At 43.0% G+C, this 14615-nt stretch overlaps 1 protein-coding gene across 1 annotated transcript in view; it reads left to right on the forward strand.

The window, feature by feature from the left end:
* grin2aa (glutamate receptor, ionotropic, N-methyl D-aspartate 2A, a) overlaps positions 1–10323 on the forward strand; it is a 157177-nt gene extending 146854 nt beyond the window's left edge. The window contains exons 13-14 of the mRNA XM_069675915.1: positions 2345–2583; positions 4055–10323. Coding sequence (XP_069532016.1) covers positions 2345–2583; positions 4055–6013 — 2198 coding nt within the window. The 3' untranslated portion in view covers positions 6014–10323. The remainder of the gene's footprint in view (positions 1–2344; positions 2584–4054) is intronic.
* Positions 10324–14615: the final 4292 nt, after the last annotated feature.

A 14615-nucleotide genomic window follows, 5' to 3' on the forward strand; every position in this document is an offset into this window, starting at 1 on the left:
GAGCGTGCGTGTCAGGTAGGAAGAGAAAGATGGGGAGTGAGAGGAGGGCAGGCCCGTGATAGATGACGACAAGTAGGTGTCTTGGCGGTTGCTACTTGATCAGATAGACACAATGTGGGTGGAGCGTTTGGCTTAGCACGGACGGAGAGACAGAACAATCCTGATCAAATGGATCCATCTTGGAGGAGAAATTTGACAGTGTGGCAAGCTTGTAATTTGTCACACATAAGTATGGGTCAGGAACTGCTTGTGCTCAACCATTTATGAAGGCGTGCGTTCGGCAGAGCTCTGTCACCAAGTGACTGTCCTGAACCGGAATGGACTGGGTGCATGTGTTTCATAATATTGTAATGGTGAACACAGAGTTCTAAAAAGTTTTGTTGCCGCACTCACATATCTTAAAATAAATGCACTTGCGTCAAACTAAACCAATTTTTTAAAAGCCCTGAAAATGTGGATAAAACTTGTAGATACTTGTGTTCCTGTGTTCCAACTGACTGGTCACCAGACTATTGCTCGAGACGTCAGACTGCAGAAAAGAGAACAAAATTTGAATTTCAGCAGTACTTCCCCCTGGAGCTAGAGCAACAGTGCAGGGAGTCACAGCTCCCCACAGCTTTCCCCTTGAATGCACTTGATTTAAAAAGAAGCTAAAGTGACTTGTTGATTTCTGAAGATTTCATTTATTTACACACACGCATGCAATCATACCCGAATGTCACGTTATAAAGATACAGCCACTGATGTATTTGCAAATCGTCAATTATCATAAAGGGTTAATGACGTCTCAATGAGTCTTGACCCTTAAGACATCCAGCTGACCAGCACAATGATATTTGTCTTTCCTCAGTAGCAGCCTTAGTTATCCAGCCCTGAGTGACATAGATTGGATTAGCCACGCGCCAAATGTCACCGACTAAGCCTGAAAGGGAGAGGAGGGGGCTGAGAAAGGGAACACAGAGTGAGGAATGAGAAGAGATAAGGTCTTTGTTGCTTTCTGCCTTTCTTTCATTAACACTAAAGAAGCAATCTATTTGCCCTATCAGGCAACATGGAGGTGAGTGGAAGGCGAGAGGATGGCGATACAGAACAAAAGCACACTCTTAAAGACATATACTAGCAACCTTTATGGTTTCTTAAAGTCCAAATTCATGCATATAATACATATACATGATACAAGTTTCGGGAAATGAAATGAATTTATAACACCATTGGATTTGAAGTTTAATCCAAAAGGCAACAGGACTTGGTTGAAGTTCTTGAAGGCGTTTCGCCACTCATCCGAAAGGCTTCTTCGGTTCTGAAGAACTGAACAGAACTGAAGAAGTCGTTCGGGTGAGAGGTGAAATGTCTTCAACTTCTGAACCTCAACCAAGTTTAGTTGCCTTTTGGATTAAGCTTTGAATTACCATGACCTGAATGACTGAGAACCTTTACAGGCAAACACCATTTGATATGTTACATCTACTATGAAAGCAATACTTATTACTAACTCTCTTTGCAGATGATACCACCTTTTACCATCAATGTATTTGAAACAAATACACATGACACACTTAGTAAATGCAATCGTTCAATATCACAGTACATGAAGTTTAGCTATCTTATTTAGAAAGTCTGAATCTAAAGTTCATTGTCATGATGTAGCATCAGGTACTGTATGAACATGTACTGTATATATTAGCTGTGTCCCAATTCAGGGGCTGCATCTTTCAAAGAACATATTTGAAGGCCGATTGCGTCACAGCAGCGCATCGAAGGCCGTCCCATTTCGAAGGCTCTTTCAGATGTGGCAGACAAATGCGTCCTCCTTTTCCTGGGCCGCAAAGGTTCCATCACATGCATCCTTCGTGGCCCAGCGTATCCCGAGATTCATTACGCATCAATTCAAACGAGATGGCGGACCCTTAAATGGTGGAGGACTACTGGTTTCAACTCATTCGAATAGCTAGCGATACACGAAAGGGGCCTTGAAACAAATTATCTTTAAAATAATAGAAGAAGTTACGTGACGTTAGTTATGATGGCTAGTTAGCCAGCTAGCTACCTGTCGCTTGGCAACAGGAGCCGCGTTTTGTAGTGCAAGGTTAAGGGAGGGAACAGCTGGTGACGCAAACAGGAAATCCTCCGTAGACCAGAACTACTCATTTCAGTTCAGCCTTTGCGGTATACATAGGCTACGAATGACTCATCGTCATGACACCGCGTCCTTTGAAGGACACAGCCCCTGAATTGAGACACAGCTATAGTCTACTCTTAAAATGAATTGGTTTAAGGCTTTTTCAACCTCAAATAGGCCATTCACTGAAGGATTTGAGTCTCTCTGTGTTCCTTTGCCTTTCAGGTGAAATGGAAGAACTGGAGGCCCAGTGGTTGACCGGAATTTGCCACAATGAGAAAAACGAGGTAATGTCCAGTCAGCTGGATGTAGACAACATGGCTGGAGTCTTCTACATGCTGGCCACAGCTATGGGGCTATCCCTTATCACCTTTGTCTCTGAGCATCTCTTCTACTGGAGGCTCAGATACTGCTTCACTGGAGTCTGCACCGGCAAGCCGGGTCTTCTCTTCTCCATCAGTCGGGTAAGGACCAGTTTGTGTAAGAGTTGTATGTTTGCATGTGCCAGCGTGTTCTAGCAGCTATTTGTTCTACCATATTGTGGTTTGGGAGAACAAAAAAGACTGCTACAACACAGAATTCCATTTTTACACGGACCTTGGAACAACAGTCTTAAGTTTGGCCCAATAGTCAACCCAATGAAACAGGCCACTGAGTGTGCCCATGCACATGCGAGTACATGGCTTGGTGAATATCTGAGCTTGGGGTGGTCTGACTGGGTCAACAGTGGTCATGTTCAAGGCTACAAGGTGCACTGAAGCACTGCAACTATTCTTGGGGCCAGTGCTGAGTTATTGGGGTCAAAGAGGCACCTCTTGGAGCAGAGCAAGTATGCATACACTCATGCAGAGAAAAATAGCTACCGCTGAACTGAGAAACTGCATGAAACAAGGGGGAAGGAGGGAGGGCTGCACAATGTAGGATGAGAGGGGAGGAGGGGGATGGGGACAGGAGGGGGGATCACGAGGCAGCCCTGAATATCGACAAAAATAGAACCTAATTGCAGCATGTTTTTGGATGAAATCGAGACAAACCCACGCTAAATCAATCTATTCTCTCTCATTCTGTTAAAAGGTCAGCATTCTCCCTTGTTGAATGTAAAAACAGAAGACATGGACGTGCATCCGTAAAAGCACTGCAGTGTCTGCACTATTTTTAAGGCAGAGTGTGACTCTGTTTTCAAAGTTAACGGAAGGGGGTAGTGAAGAGTGGAAAACTTTTAGAGAAGATAAAGTGAGGTTCTTGAAAAAGACGTTATTTCAAAGCCATTCTCAGGAGTATATAGGGCAAAAGACATCCTATCTTGTGCTGATAAACTCCACAAACTGTGCTAAACCAAAAAGCACTTTGAATTTGTTAATGTGAATTATCATTTTTAAGGATGTTTTTGTGAACTGAGGAAAGAATGTGCTTCTCTTCTTTGAGCCGTATTATGACAGCTTTGTGATGTTACTTTTAGGCATTTATTGACAGCTGTTAGTGCAAATAAAAAGAGCCCCCTGCACAGTTGCAGCGATGGGAATTTTTCCTGTTCAGTGTTGATTCTTCACAAAGAACTGATATGCCTCGAATGGATGCTTTGGGCATTGAGTTATGAGAGATATTGTATTCAGTTTCTCCTTATTTGCAGTAATGGTGGTTAAAGACAGTTTTGGTTCAGTCTCTGGTCATTTGCTGATTCACAACCAGTTTAATACATTTCAATAAAACATACAGAGCACAAATATGAGTAGATAAGTAATCATTCTTCTTCTTTTCTCTTTCCATCCGTCTTGCAATCCCTCTTCATGTTTGATTCTCATTTCTTGTTCCATGTCATCTCTTCCCTTGCCTACTCCTTCTCTGCTCTCATTTTCCTCCTGAAACCCTTCTTCTTTTTTCATTCTATTTTCCCCTTCTCCATTCCAAATGTGTATCCATTATGTAACCATGCAGGGAATCTGGAGTTGCATCCATGGAGTCCATATTGACATGAAGAAAAAGACAGATCTGGACTTCAGCCCTCAGGACAAAATGCTTAAGCTCATTAAGTCAGCCAAACAGATGACCAACATGTCTAACCTGAGTGGCTCCCACATGAACTCTCCCAAACGTGAGTTCATGCACTCAGCTGGCCCCATGATCATGGACATGATGGCAGAGAAGGGCAACTTCATCTATGCTGACAACCGAAGCTATGCTCCCAAAGATATGATCTATGGGGACACCGGTGACTTGCAGTCTTATCTTGCTAGCCGCCACAAAGACCACCTTAACAACTACATATTCCAGGGAGGTCAGCATCCTTTGACCCTGAATGATGCCAATCCCAACACAGTAGAGGTGGCAGTGAGTGCTGACGCAGTCCAGACCAATGCCAAGCCACCTCGGACCCTGTGGAAGAAGTCGGTAGACACACTCCGTTCTGTGCCACCTGGACCCCCTCCGATGCCTGACATGCTGATGCCAGACCCACGAATGTCGATGAAGACACAGCGCTACCTCCCTGAGGACGCAGCCCATTCTGACATCTCCGACTGTTCCAGCAGGGCAGCCTCCTACAAGGACCCAGAAAATAACAAGCACCTGAAGCCCAAGGACAACTTAAAAAAAAGATCGGTGACGTCAAAATACCCAAGGGACTGCAGTGAGGTGGAGCTGTCCTACTTAAAGACTAAGCAGGTCACCGGTGGAACCAACCAAACCGTGAGAGGAGTAGGAGAGAAAATCTACACCATCGACTCTGACCGAGAGCTGAGCCTGCACTCAGACCCCATTCACTACCGCGAGAGTCGCGGCCTCGCTGCCGATGATTTGGATTATCCCGAGATCTACTCCGACCACAGTGATAACTATAGGAAGTGTGAGCAACCCATCATTCATCTGAACTCCTCGCCTTTGCATCACACTGACTCAGATCTTCTACCAGACACATCTTACTCCAAACACTACAGCCTGAAAGAGAAAAACCTTTCCCCACATGAATCAATTGATCGCTACAAACAGACACACTGCCGTTCCTGCTTGTCTAAAGTGAGTGCTAGCTACCCACCAGCAGGGCCTTACACCCCAACTGCTGCACCTGCTGCACCTTCTGCCACACGCTCACCATATAATCGTTGTGAAGCATGCCTCCACACAGCAAACCTGTATGACATAAGTGAGGACCAGCTTCTGACAGATCCCTTGGTCAGCCCAACCATGCATCACCAACAGCAGCAGCAACAAGACGAAATGTTTGGCCTGTATTGGCCACAGACGGATGGACCGCACGTCCAAAAGAGAAACCGGTTGAGGCTGAGTCGTCAGCATTCCTTTGACAACATCATGCTAGAAAAGCCCAAGGATGTAGACCTGGGCCGACCTGCGCGCAGTGTCAGCCTCAAGGAGAAGGATCGTTTCCTGGACTCCACATCCGACTCGCACTACGCGAACCTCTTCGGCATGCGTCCCTACTCCGGCAGACTGTTTGGCACTGGATCTAAATCTATGATGTTTAACCACAACCTAGAGGAAAGCAAAAGGAGCAAGTCCCTGTACCCGGCCCATGGCTCGGATAACCCTTTCCTCAGCCACTCGCTGAGGGATGACACCAGCAGCAGACTGGTTCATGGGCGTAGCTCCACTGATATTTACAAACAGCTGGCGGTGGCCTCACCCGTAGCTGTCCTTGGAACTGCCCCCATCAAAACACGTAACGATGCGAACAATCTCCGCTCTTCCGTTAAATCCACCACTTCATACTGCTCAAGGGATGGGCGGATAGCCAATGACATGTACAATAAAGAGCATGTGATGCCTTACTCAGCCAATAAGACTAGTGCATACCCAGCCCCACGTGGCGTCCTAAACTCAGCCCAGTTCAGCAATAGACGGGTGTATAAAAAAATCCCCAGCCTGGAGTCAGATGTTTAGTTGATATACGAAATATTATGTTCTCTCCTCTTTACTCCTCTCTGGGTTTGTATTATAATTTATCAACTATGTTATCCACCAAGGGATGCCATAGCCACACTGCGTTTTTCTTCTTCTCTTTGACATTGTAATTCAAAAGAACTCGTGCCCATGGGTATGACGGTACTACTACTATTACTCTCTTTGCAGATGATATCATCATTTTTGTCTATTCTCTGCCATGTACCAATGAGTTGGCTGCAAGGCTGGCGCTCTGTCATGTGGTATCATGGTGTAAATGGGAGGGGAATCATAACCCCCTTTGTAGTAACATAGGGGTAGGAAATGGCATAATCCCATTCGTGGGAAAAGAGGACCTAAGTAACGGTAGAGGAGGACTTCCACAGATGTTATTAGAAAGAGGCATTTGATTTGCGATGACTGAAGAAGTGGATAGTAGGATAGGTGAAAACGGAGAGAGAGAGGACATAACCTCTCTTTCAACCCCTCTTCTTTCTTCCCTTTTTCCTTTCCACCTCCACTGTCAAGATTTTGGCTCGCTAGTTACGAGAAAAGGCCTGACAGGGAGACCAGATGGGCACGTTTGATGTCGCAGCCAGACATGGAGGCATCCCAGGAGGGCAAAGGTGTCACAGTGAGCTAGTCCAGCGGTCTGCTGCTTGTTACTCTGACAAATATGGCCACCGAGACACCTGGCAGTGTAAGAGGAGAGAGAGGGAAAAAGAAGATGATTGACTAAATGGAATAGAGGGGAGCCTCCAGTAGATTTTGACAGTGAGGTATCGGTGGGCTTCTTCTGGGAATTTGGTTTTATGTGTTAAGTCAAGGCTATGGGATATGATAGTGATGAGAAGCTGAGAGTAATGTAGGTGCTATCCAAGAATAATGTTTACAGACTGACAGATAAAAAAGACAGACTGACAAAATGACTGATAGAAAAGGAAATACAAGCAGATACAACGGGGGCAGTTTATGGGCATTTCATTTGTGGCGCTGCACATAGAAAAATAATAGCAAAGTATTGCTTTTTTATTCTATTTAACTATAAGATTTATTAGGGATTCTGGCATCCGGATCCCCCTATGTAGGATTTTAGTGTTTGCTTATTTGGTAGCACAGTAGCCATTAGTTTTAAAACCTCTCTCCCACATTTGCTTTTAAAAAAGCATAGCTTTCTGAAAAAATACCATGAAGAGTAGTGGATTATTTTGCATGTGTTGATTTCTTTCAGTGTCGGAGAAGACAAAATACACACAAATACATTCGCTGACACATATTTTACATGTTTTTTGAAAAAGGGACTGTGTCTTGCGAGATTTGGTGGATGGATATTTGTACAATCGAAAACCTTTATCCTTGACCTCTGTGCTTAGTAAACCAGTGTCACGCTGTGGCTCTTGCTGCGAAAGAGCAAGAAAAAAAAGGTGGAAGGGAAGAGAGCAAAGAGGAGATAAACAAGGGAGAAAGGGACGAAATGACAACTGTGTCCACCATCTTATCGGATGGGGATGGGCTGGGCACTGATGTATTTTTGTCTTGACCTTCCTGTCACTGAAAAACAGGGTATTAGCTATAAAAACACTGACAATTCCTTTCCTCCTTCCTCCTTCCTTCTTCCCTTCCTTGATCAACATGACACATCACTAGAGTGTTGGATAACTATAGAACTTCTTCACTTTATTTCTTTCAGTTTTTTGTAAAATTGAACTTTGAGTGGTTGGTTGGTACAGGACTAGCGGTGCTACACAGTATCTAACCAGTCTTGCTGCGGAATGGGTTAACAAATATTGGTCGTCAATTACTGTTGATCCACAATCAACCAGGGCTCTTGAGGATCTGAAGACTACTTGAGACAGATCCCTTGTTTACCTTCATAGCGTTGTTTGGGCGGGCATGTGGGATGGGTTGGACTGGGCAAGATGACGAGGGGTGGAGCCGAGGAGGCTCCGCTGCTATGTGCTCATCAATCATGTATCCATCTTAGTGTGGAGTAAGTTGTGTGTGTGCATGGCAGAACTTTGGTAAGCTTGAAGTCTAAACCAGAACAATTGCTTCCTAATCTGATTGTTTTTGCATTTGTTTGTTTATTTGTTTGTTTGTTCTTTTTGATAACACTTAGCAGGAAAGACTTGCACATGCACATACTTCCATGTACACTCGTGCCCACTATAACACTTTTTTTGTAGCATTATACTGTACAAATTGTACAGTCAAAAGAAAAATCATGTATCCATCTTAACTGACTGATTGATTTGCTTGATTGATTGGATTCACAAAGCCAAATTGTATCAAATAAAATACCTCAGGATGATTCTGTGCGTTTTGGGGGAGCTTCAACCGTAGCAACAGGACATGATGTGGCGCAGATTTTTTTGTAGAAAAAAAAAAAAATGAAAAAGGGAAAAAAAAGACGACAACATGGTTTATAACGGCTGCAATGCAGGATCAAACTTTTCTCCTTTTGATGTTTACCAGTCCTAGGTCTTCCAGTTCGGCTCTTTGCCCGAGCTCATGCAACCCAAGTAAAGAGAGAAGAAGAGGAAGAGAAGGAGGGAAAGGAGGGATGGCGTTAGGGGGGGCTTAGATGGTTTTTGCTCAGTGCGGAGTGTTCGTCGGCAAACTGAGCAGCCTTGACAAAATGGAGGATGCTAATTAAAACATCCAAAACCTGAAAAGCTTCCCTTATGTGGAATACTCAAACAGGAATCTCTCTCTTTCCCCTCCATGGCTTTTAATGGCAGTCGACTACATTAGCCACTGTGTTTCAATTGAAGCTCCATCTTTAACAACCACGGTCATATCGCCCTTTTGTACTCTTGGAATACTGCAGTGAACCTCTCCTTGCTTCCCAATCTGCTTCCCCCGATGTTGACTGAAGAGCAACATTTGTCTTTTTTTTGCATCTTATCTGCATATTTATTATTATCATATTTATCTTCACATGCTGCTTGCGTGAGCTGACAAGTGAACAATATGCACATGTAAAAAAAAAAAAAAAAAAAAAAGTATATATCAAACGGCACCCTTCGCATTTTATGAACTCATGATGATTTGTTCTATTTGTTCTACTTTTACAGAACTGTCATGTAAACTGATGCTGTTTTATGTTCCAACACACACACACACATACAAACACACACACACTCAGACGCACCCCTGTGATGACAACCCTGCTCTTTTTAATGACAAAAATGTATTTTAATTACATTTAATGATAAATAATGAGGTGATGGCATGCAACCCCAGATGTAACAATTTTAATGTTTTATGTTTCTTTTTTTGTTAATTCTTTTTGTTATGATGTTATGATCACTAATGCGTTGTAACCAGGTGTGAGTATATACATATTTGAGAGAAAAAAAGTATCTATGTTTAACACGATGAAGATGCTGCTGCTGTTTTGGGGGAGAAGGCGAGGACCTGACCCCTAGTGCAACTTCCTCACTGGCTGACGGGTCACTATCAGGCCAGGTTTTGCCCAGTGGGGTCGCGGGTCAGGGGTCAGGGCTTGGTTCGGTAAGGCGGGACATCCTTGCTCTTCCTCCAATGGCAGGTGAGAATTACTGTATCACCAGCTCTGCTTCTCTCTTCCCTCTCCTTCATGTGTAGTCAGGACTTCAACTGTAAAGAAGATAAAAGAAAAAAAGCAACCCTCTACTTTGAGTCTGCTATCCCTCCAAAGATATGAGACCTCTTTCTTTATGGTTTGCTGTAAGAATAGAGCTTTTTTTTAAACTAATACTTCCTCAAAGACTTTTAAGGAACTATTTTGAATATATTTAGAAACGACACCTGTATACATCGCTTGTAAATTCATACTGGAATACATCATCATGGAGAATTATAAATGATAAAGAGTAAAAACAATATTTTTTGTGTGAATTTCACAGGAGCTCTTCTGTACAGTGGCACTGTTTCTCTCTCTCTCTTTCTATCTCTCTCTCTCTCTCCTCTCTCTCTCTGTAGAGCGACTAGAATAAAACTTCACCATTCACAAGGTTTGCTGTCCTGTCGAGATTTACAATATGCACACCGGGCCTCCGTGTCTGCCTCACCGTGTATGAAAGTAACTGCTTTTGTCAGTTTATGCTGATGGATTATTTCACAGGAAATGAGAAAATGTGCCGGCTGAGATTCCATTGACTCCATTTATGTTTTTTTTTTCGCAGCTGGAGATATTGCTTTTACCTCAGTGTCCCTGGTCAAGGAAGAGAATGAGAACACATTCAGAGGGAAATAAGAGGTTTTTATAATAAAGAAAATAGACTCTTAACCATTTAAATGCCATTAGATGCTACATATGTATGTCTTTTTACCAACACAAAGAACATTCTAACAATTATTTAAAGCCTTTCTGTAACAAAAGTCTTGAATCATTTTTTGTCAAGTAGAATTCAACAGTCCTTTCTACAGCATCCAGCCATACAGCTGTAATTGGGTCATGGTATCTCAGGGGTGAGAACAAATGTATGGTGTTAGTCATCTAATGCTCTGGGTCAGGACTCCTGCATTAATGTTAGTGGACAACCTGGCCAAACAGCACTTAGACCTCCACAGGTCATCTACAGGTCCTCCTTCAGCTGCTGGCACTGGATGTAAATAATATGCTGCAGTACAACCCGATAACCAAAAGGGTAGATTTCCTTCTAATTCTAGGCGGTTTTTTTTAGGGGGGGGGACAGCTGAAGAGAGACAGGAAATGTGGGGAGTGGAGAGTGGGGGAGAACACATGCACCAAATGATCGTCGAACCTGTGATCAGTGCGGCGAGGACTGTAGCTTCTGCATATGGGGCTCCTGCTCTACCAGCAAGTGTTGTGGCGTTCCGATTCTTTTGAACGGCTCTTTGGTGTGAATGAAGGGAACAGGAGTCATAGGTGAGAGCCGTTCCTTTTATAGCTGTGCCCAAATTCCACTGCCTGCCCTAGATCCGTACAGAGGGTAAATTCAAAGTAGTGAATTCACTGACAAAGCAGAGGGACATGGCGGCACCTTGTTTAATGTTTCAGAGCAGGTCGGGTAATTTAGTGCAGCTAAACCAAGTCCACACTTGGGAATTGAAATTATACTGGTGGGATGTTTAAGTTGGAATCTGATCCAAATCTTACCCTCGTGATTATTTCACAGATAAACCCTGTAACCTCCGCCCCCTGAAAAAAAGAGGGGGGGGGGGAATAACTATCAGTCATTCTGTTGAACGGCTCTCGGAAAGGATTGGAGCCATAAGGTCCGGCTCCCTTCAAAGAGCCGGAATTCCCAACACTACTACCAACTGAGTTAAATTTACCAGGAAGTGACTTTTTAAGCAAGTAATGTCCATTTACAAATAAGGTTACAATTTAATTTGATCCTTTAATTCTATGACATCATCAGGAGTATACTTCAATTATCTAAACCCAGCAAAAGCCTCTTTAACTCCTTGATTTGATCAAATGTTGCTGAAACATGTAAAGGCACGACCTGGCATCTTGATTGGTTTGATGGGTTTTGTATGTAGGTACTTGTTGGTCATGCTGAATCACTACATAATCTATTCATTAACATACATCATGTTCATCTACTGCAAATATTTCCTCTTATGATGGTAAGATTGAATGACCAGTGACGGTGTAAACATCAGCTCAAAGGGTGTTTTAATGTTTCTGTTGGAGAACTAAATGGACCAAATGTTTAACTTTCCTGTTGGGATACAGGAAGTTGCATATTAATGGGTTCTGGTGCGTAAGTGTCAGTGATGCCAGAGCGGCCTTTTGCTGTAACCGCTTACAGACCTTGCACACTTGTGCATGTGTGAGTCTGTGTGTGTGTGTGTGTGTGTGTGTGTGTGTGTGTGTGTCTAACAAGGCATCAAGGGGCCATTTGGGCCACATTTACCATCTGCCACATTACGTCTTATATTTCCTCATGCTTTACACCTCTTTCTTTCCATATATCGGCTGTATTCCATCTGTTTTCCTCCTTTCAAACACCATTTCTGCTCTCTAACAAACACCGTTCCCATCCTCTATAATCATCCTTATTGCCGCTTCTGCGATGCCTGCCCACCTCACATCTCACATCTTCAACTTCAAAAAAGAAAACTGCTCTTATTCTTTCTCCAGGAGTTACCTAGGTAGTCTGTTTGTTTGTGAAACGTACAATAGAATAGTCTTCTCTGTAAAGTGTCCCATCTTGTTCACCAACTGTCAGGGTTTAAAAGGGGTAGTTAGAATCTATGAGCAGTACGCTCATCTGAATCAGTTGCTGTTAAATGACAGAAAACTGAAATGCGTTGTGCATAAAGCAGCAGCTTGGCCGAGAAAGCAAGAATTAAACATGAGTTCTTTCCAGTGATTTGAGCTGCAGGACCGGCTCACAAACTCAGAAATGTATTTCAAATTGGACCTTCTGACAGAGTACATCACCTTCATGAACTCAGTAATTGTTAGCCTACGGCTGTTAAAGCTTTATGTTTAAAACTACAAGAACTGAATGTATTACTTTCTTTAATGTAGGGAAATGTACCTCTTTTATTTTCTGTGCAATCAGCACATTCAGTTGTGCTGTAACTTTGAAGTTGCGAACTTGCTGATGACAGGCGGTGCACGGGTAGTGGAATGGTGATCGAATGTCTCAAGACTGACAGCTTTACTTCCACAGTACACTTAATGCTTGTTTTTAATTGTTCGTGTCTTCAAGGTGAGCAAAAAAAACAAAAAAAGTAGTTTTTTTTGTTCAGATACCTCAATTCACTGTATCCAAACAGTGGCCATATTCTCCTGACATCATTGTTGTAATTAACTGCTTTGTTGTCTGACAAATCCATGTCACTGCATTGCTTCCCTTTCATTAACAGCTGAAAAGGACATGAAATGTGAAAAATCCAGCGGGACATCAGATCATGTTTCGCAGCTAACATTACATAAGCTAGCTAACAGTGTGTTTACAAGGAATTTACACCTTTCTATTGTGTAATGTAATCCTACCAAATGGAGACATTAGCTTTTATCGTCTTAGCTGATGGAAATATTAGGTAGGAAATACACCTTTTCTATTGTATCACGGAACACTACCAAATAGTAACATAAGCATTTAGCCATTTCCTCCCTGATACAAATATCAGCTTGGAAATGTCACAGTTTCTTTTGTATAGTGGAATACTACCAAACTGAGATGTGGACTTGAGACTTGGTGACTTGGACTCAAGTTGACTCGAGTCACTGTTTTGATGACTTGACAAAAAATAAATGCTCGACCTGGACTTGGGGCATGATGACTCGGATGACTTGAGTGTGTTCATAAGTTTGATAGAATTCAATGTTGTCAGGTTTCTGTCTATCGAGTATGTTAACTGGGAATCATGACTCAAAAAGCTCCTCGCTATGGCAACAAGTAACATCAAAGACTCCCACTACCTGATGTTTTTTTTCCCCAAAGAGAAGCCTCATCAGTCGTACTCATTACTACTCAATACGCTCTCAGACCAGACCATCATCATGGCTGCGTCTGTGCCAAGATGAAACAGATACAATTCATTGTCATACTTTTTGAACAGGTTATAAAAATTGGCCAATAATATCATTATTAGACGAGCTACTAATACCTTGTCTTTTCTCTTTATAAGACCGGATACTACAGGTAAGAGTGCTGCATCTTGGGTGGAAAAAAGTGACTTGACTTGCCTTAACTAAGGACTTGACTTGACTTGACTTACCCAAGAAAAAATGACTCGAAACTTGCTTGAGACTTGAGCCAAGATGACTTGGTCACAACATTGCTGCCAAATGGTGCTTTTAGCTACTTCCTAGCTAATACAAATATTAGCTTTTTATTGTATCATGTAACACTACCAAGCGATAACATTATGTTTAAGCCAGGGAATTACTGAATGCCAACATTAGCTGTTGTCTGACCATTGCTAAGGAGTTATCAGATGCGTTGTTTTAAGTTTAGATTGGTTCGATGTCCCTCTAGATTTTCCCTTTTTATTGTCTTTTAGGTCGTTCATCAACAAACACCTGGCACGCAGCAGTATGACATTATAACGCCATTCCCATCCTGAGTGCACCATCAGAGGAGAACGTATCCCTGAAAATGCCACATGTTCTTCTGGAGTAACCCCCAAACTCTCAGCCCAAAATCCAACAGAAAAGACACTTAGCTGAATGTCCACAGCTACAATATATGATGCTGATATTGGTCGAAAAGGCAATTCAACACTGTGCCTAGGTCATTGTGTTTTCGCAGGTTGCACTTCTTCTCAGCTCGCCTCCTCTTTCCTTTCCATCTTCTCTCTCAGCCCTTTGGCCTTCATGTCGGCCTTGATACCTTTGTGAGACCTTTAATAGATAACTAGGGCTTACTCATCACTATTTCTGCTGACGCTCCACTTCAACTAGAGGGCCATCCTGTGACGAGCGTAGACACCCCGCTCGATTCGGTTTTCCAAGGGAAGGTTGGAAGGTGCGTTTATGTGTGAGAGAGATAGCCAGAGGCTCAGGGGAGGAGCAATAATTGAAATAGGGGTGCCATTCATCAGATCACACAGAGACGAAGACAGTGTGGTCGAAACAGTGATGCCGAGTATCTACCGTGTGTGTGTGTGTGTGTGTGTGTGTGTGTTA

The sequence above is a fragment of the Semicossyphus pulcher genome, unplaced genomic scaffold, assembly GCF_022749685.1.
Source record: "Semicossyphus pulcher isolate SPU_LCO1_2020_fin unplaced genomic scaffold, fSemPul1.0.p SCAF_25, whole genome shotgun sequence".
NCBI classification, from domain to species: domain Eukaryota; kingdom Metazoa; phylum Chordata; class Actinopteri; order Labriformes; family Labridae; genus Semicossyphus; species Semicossyphus pulcher.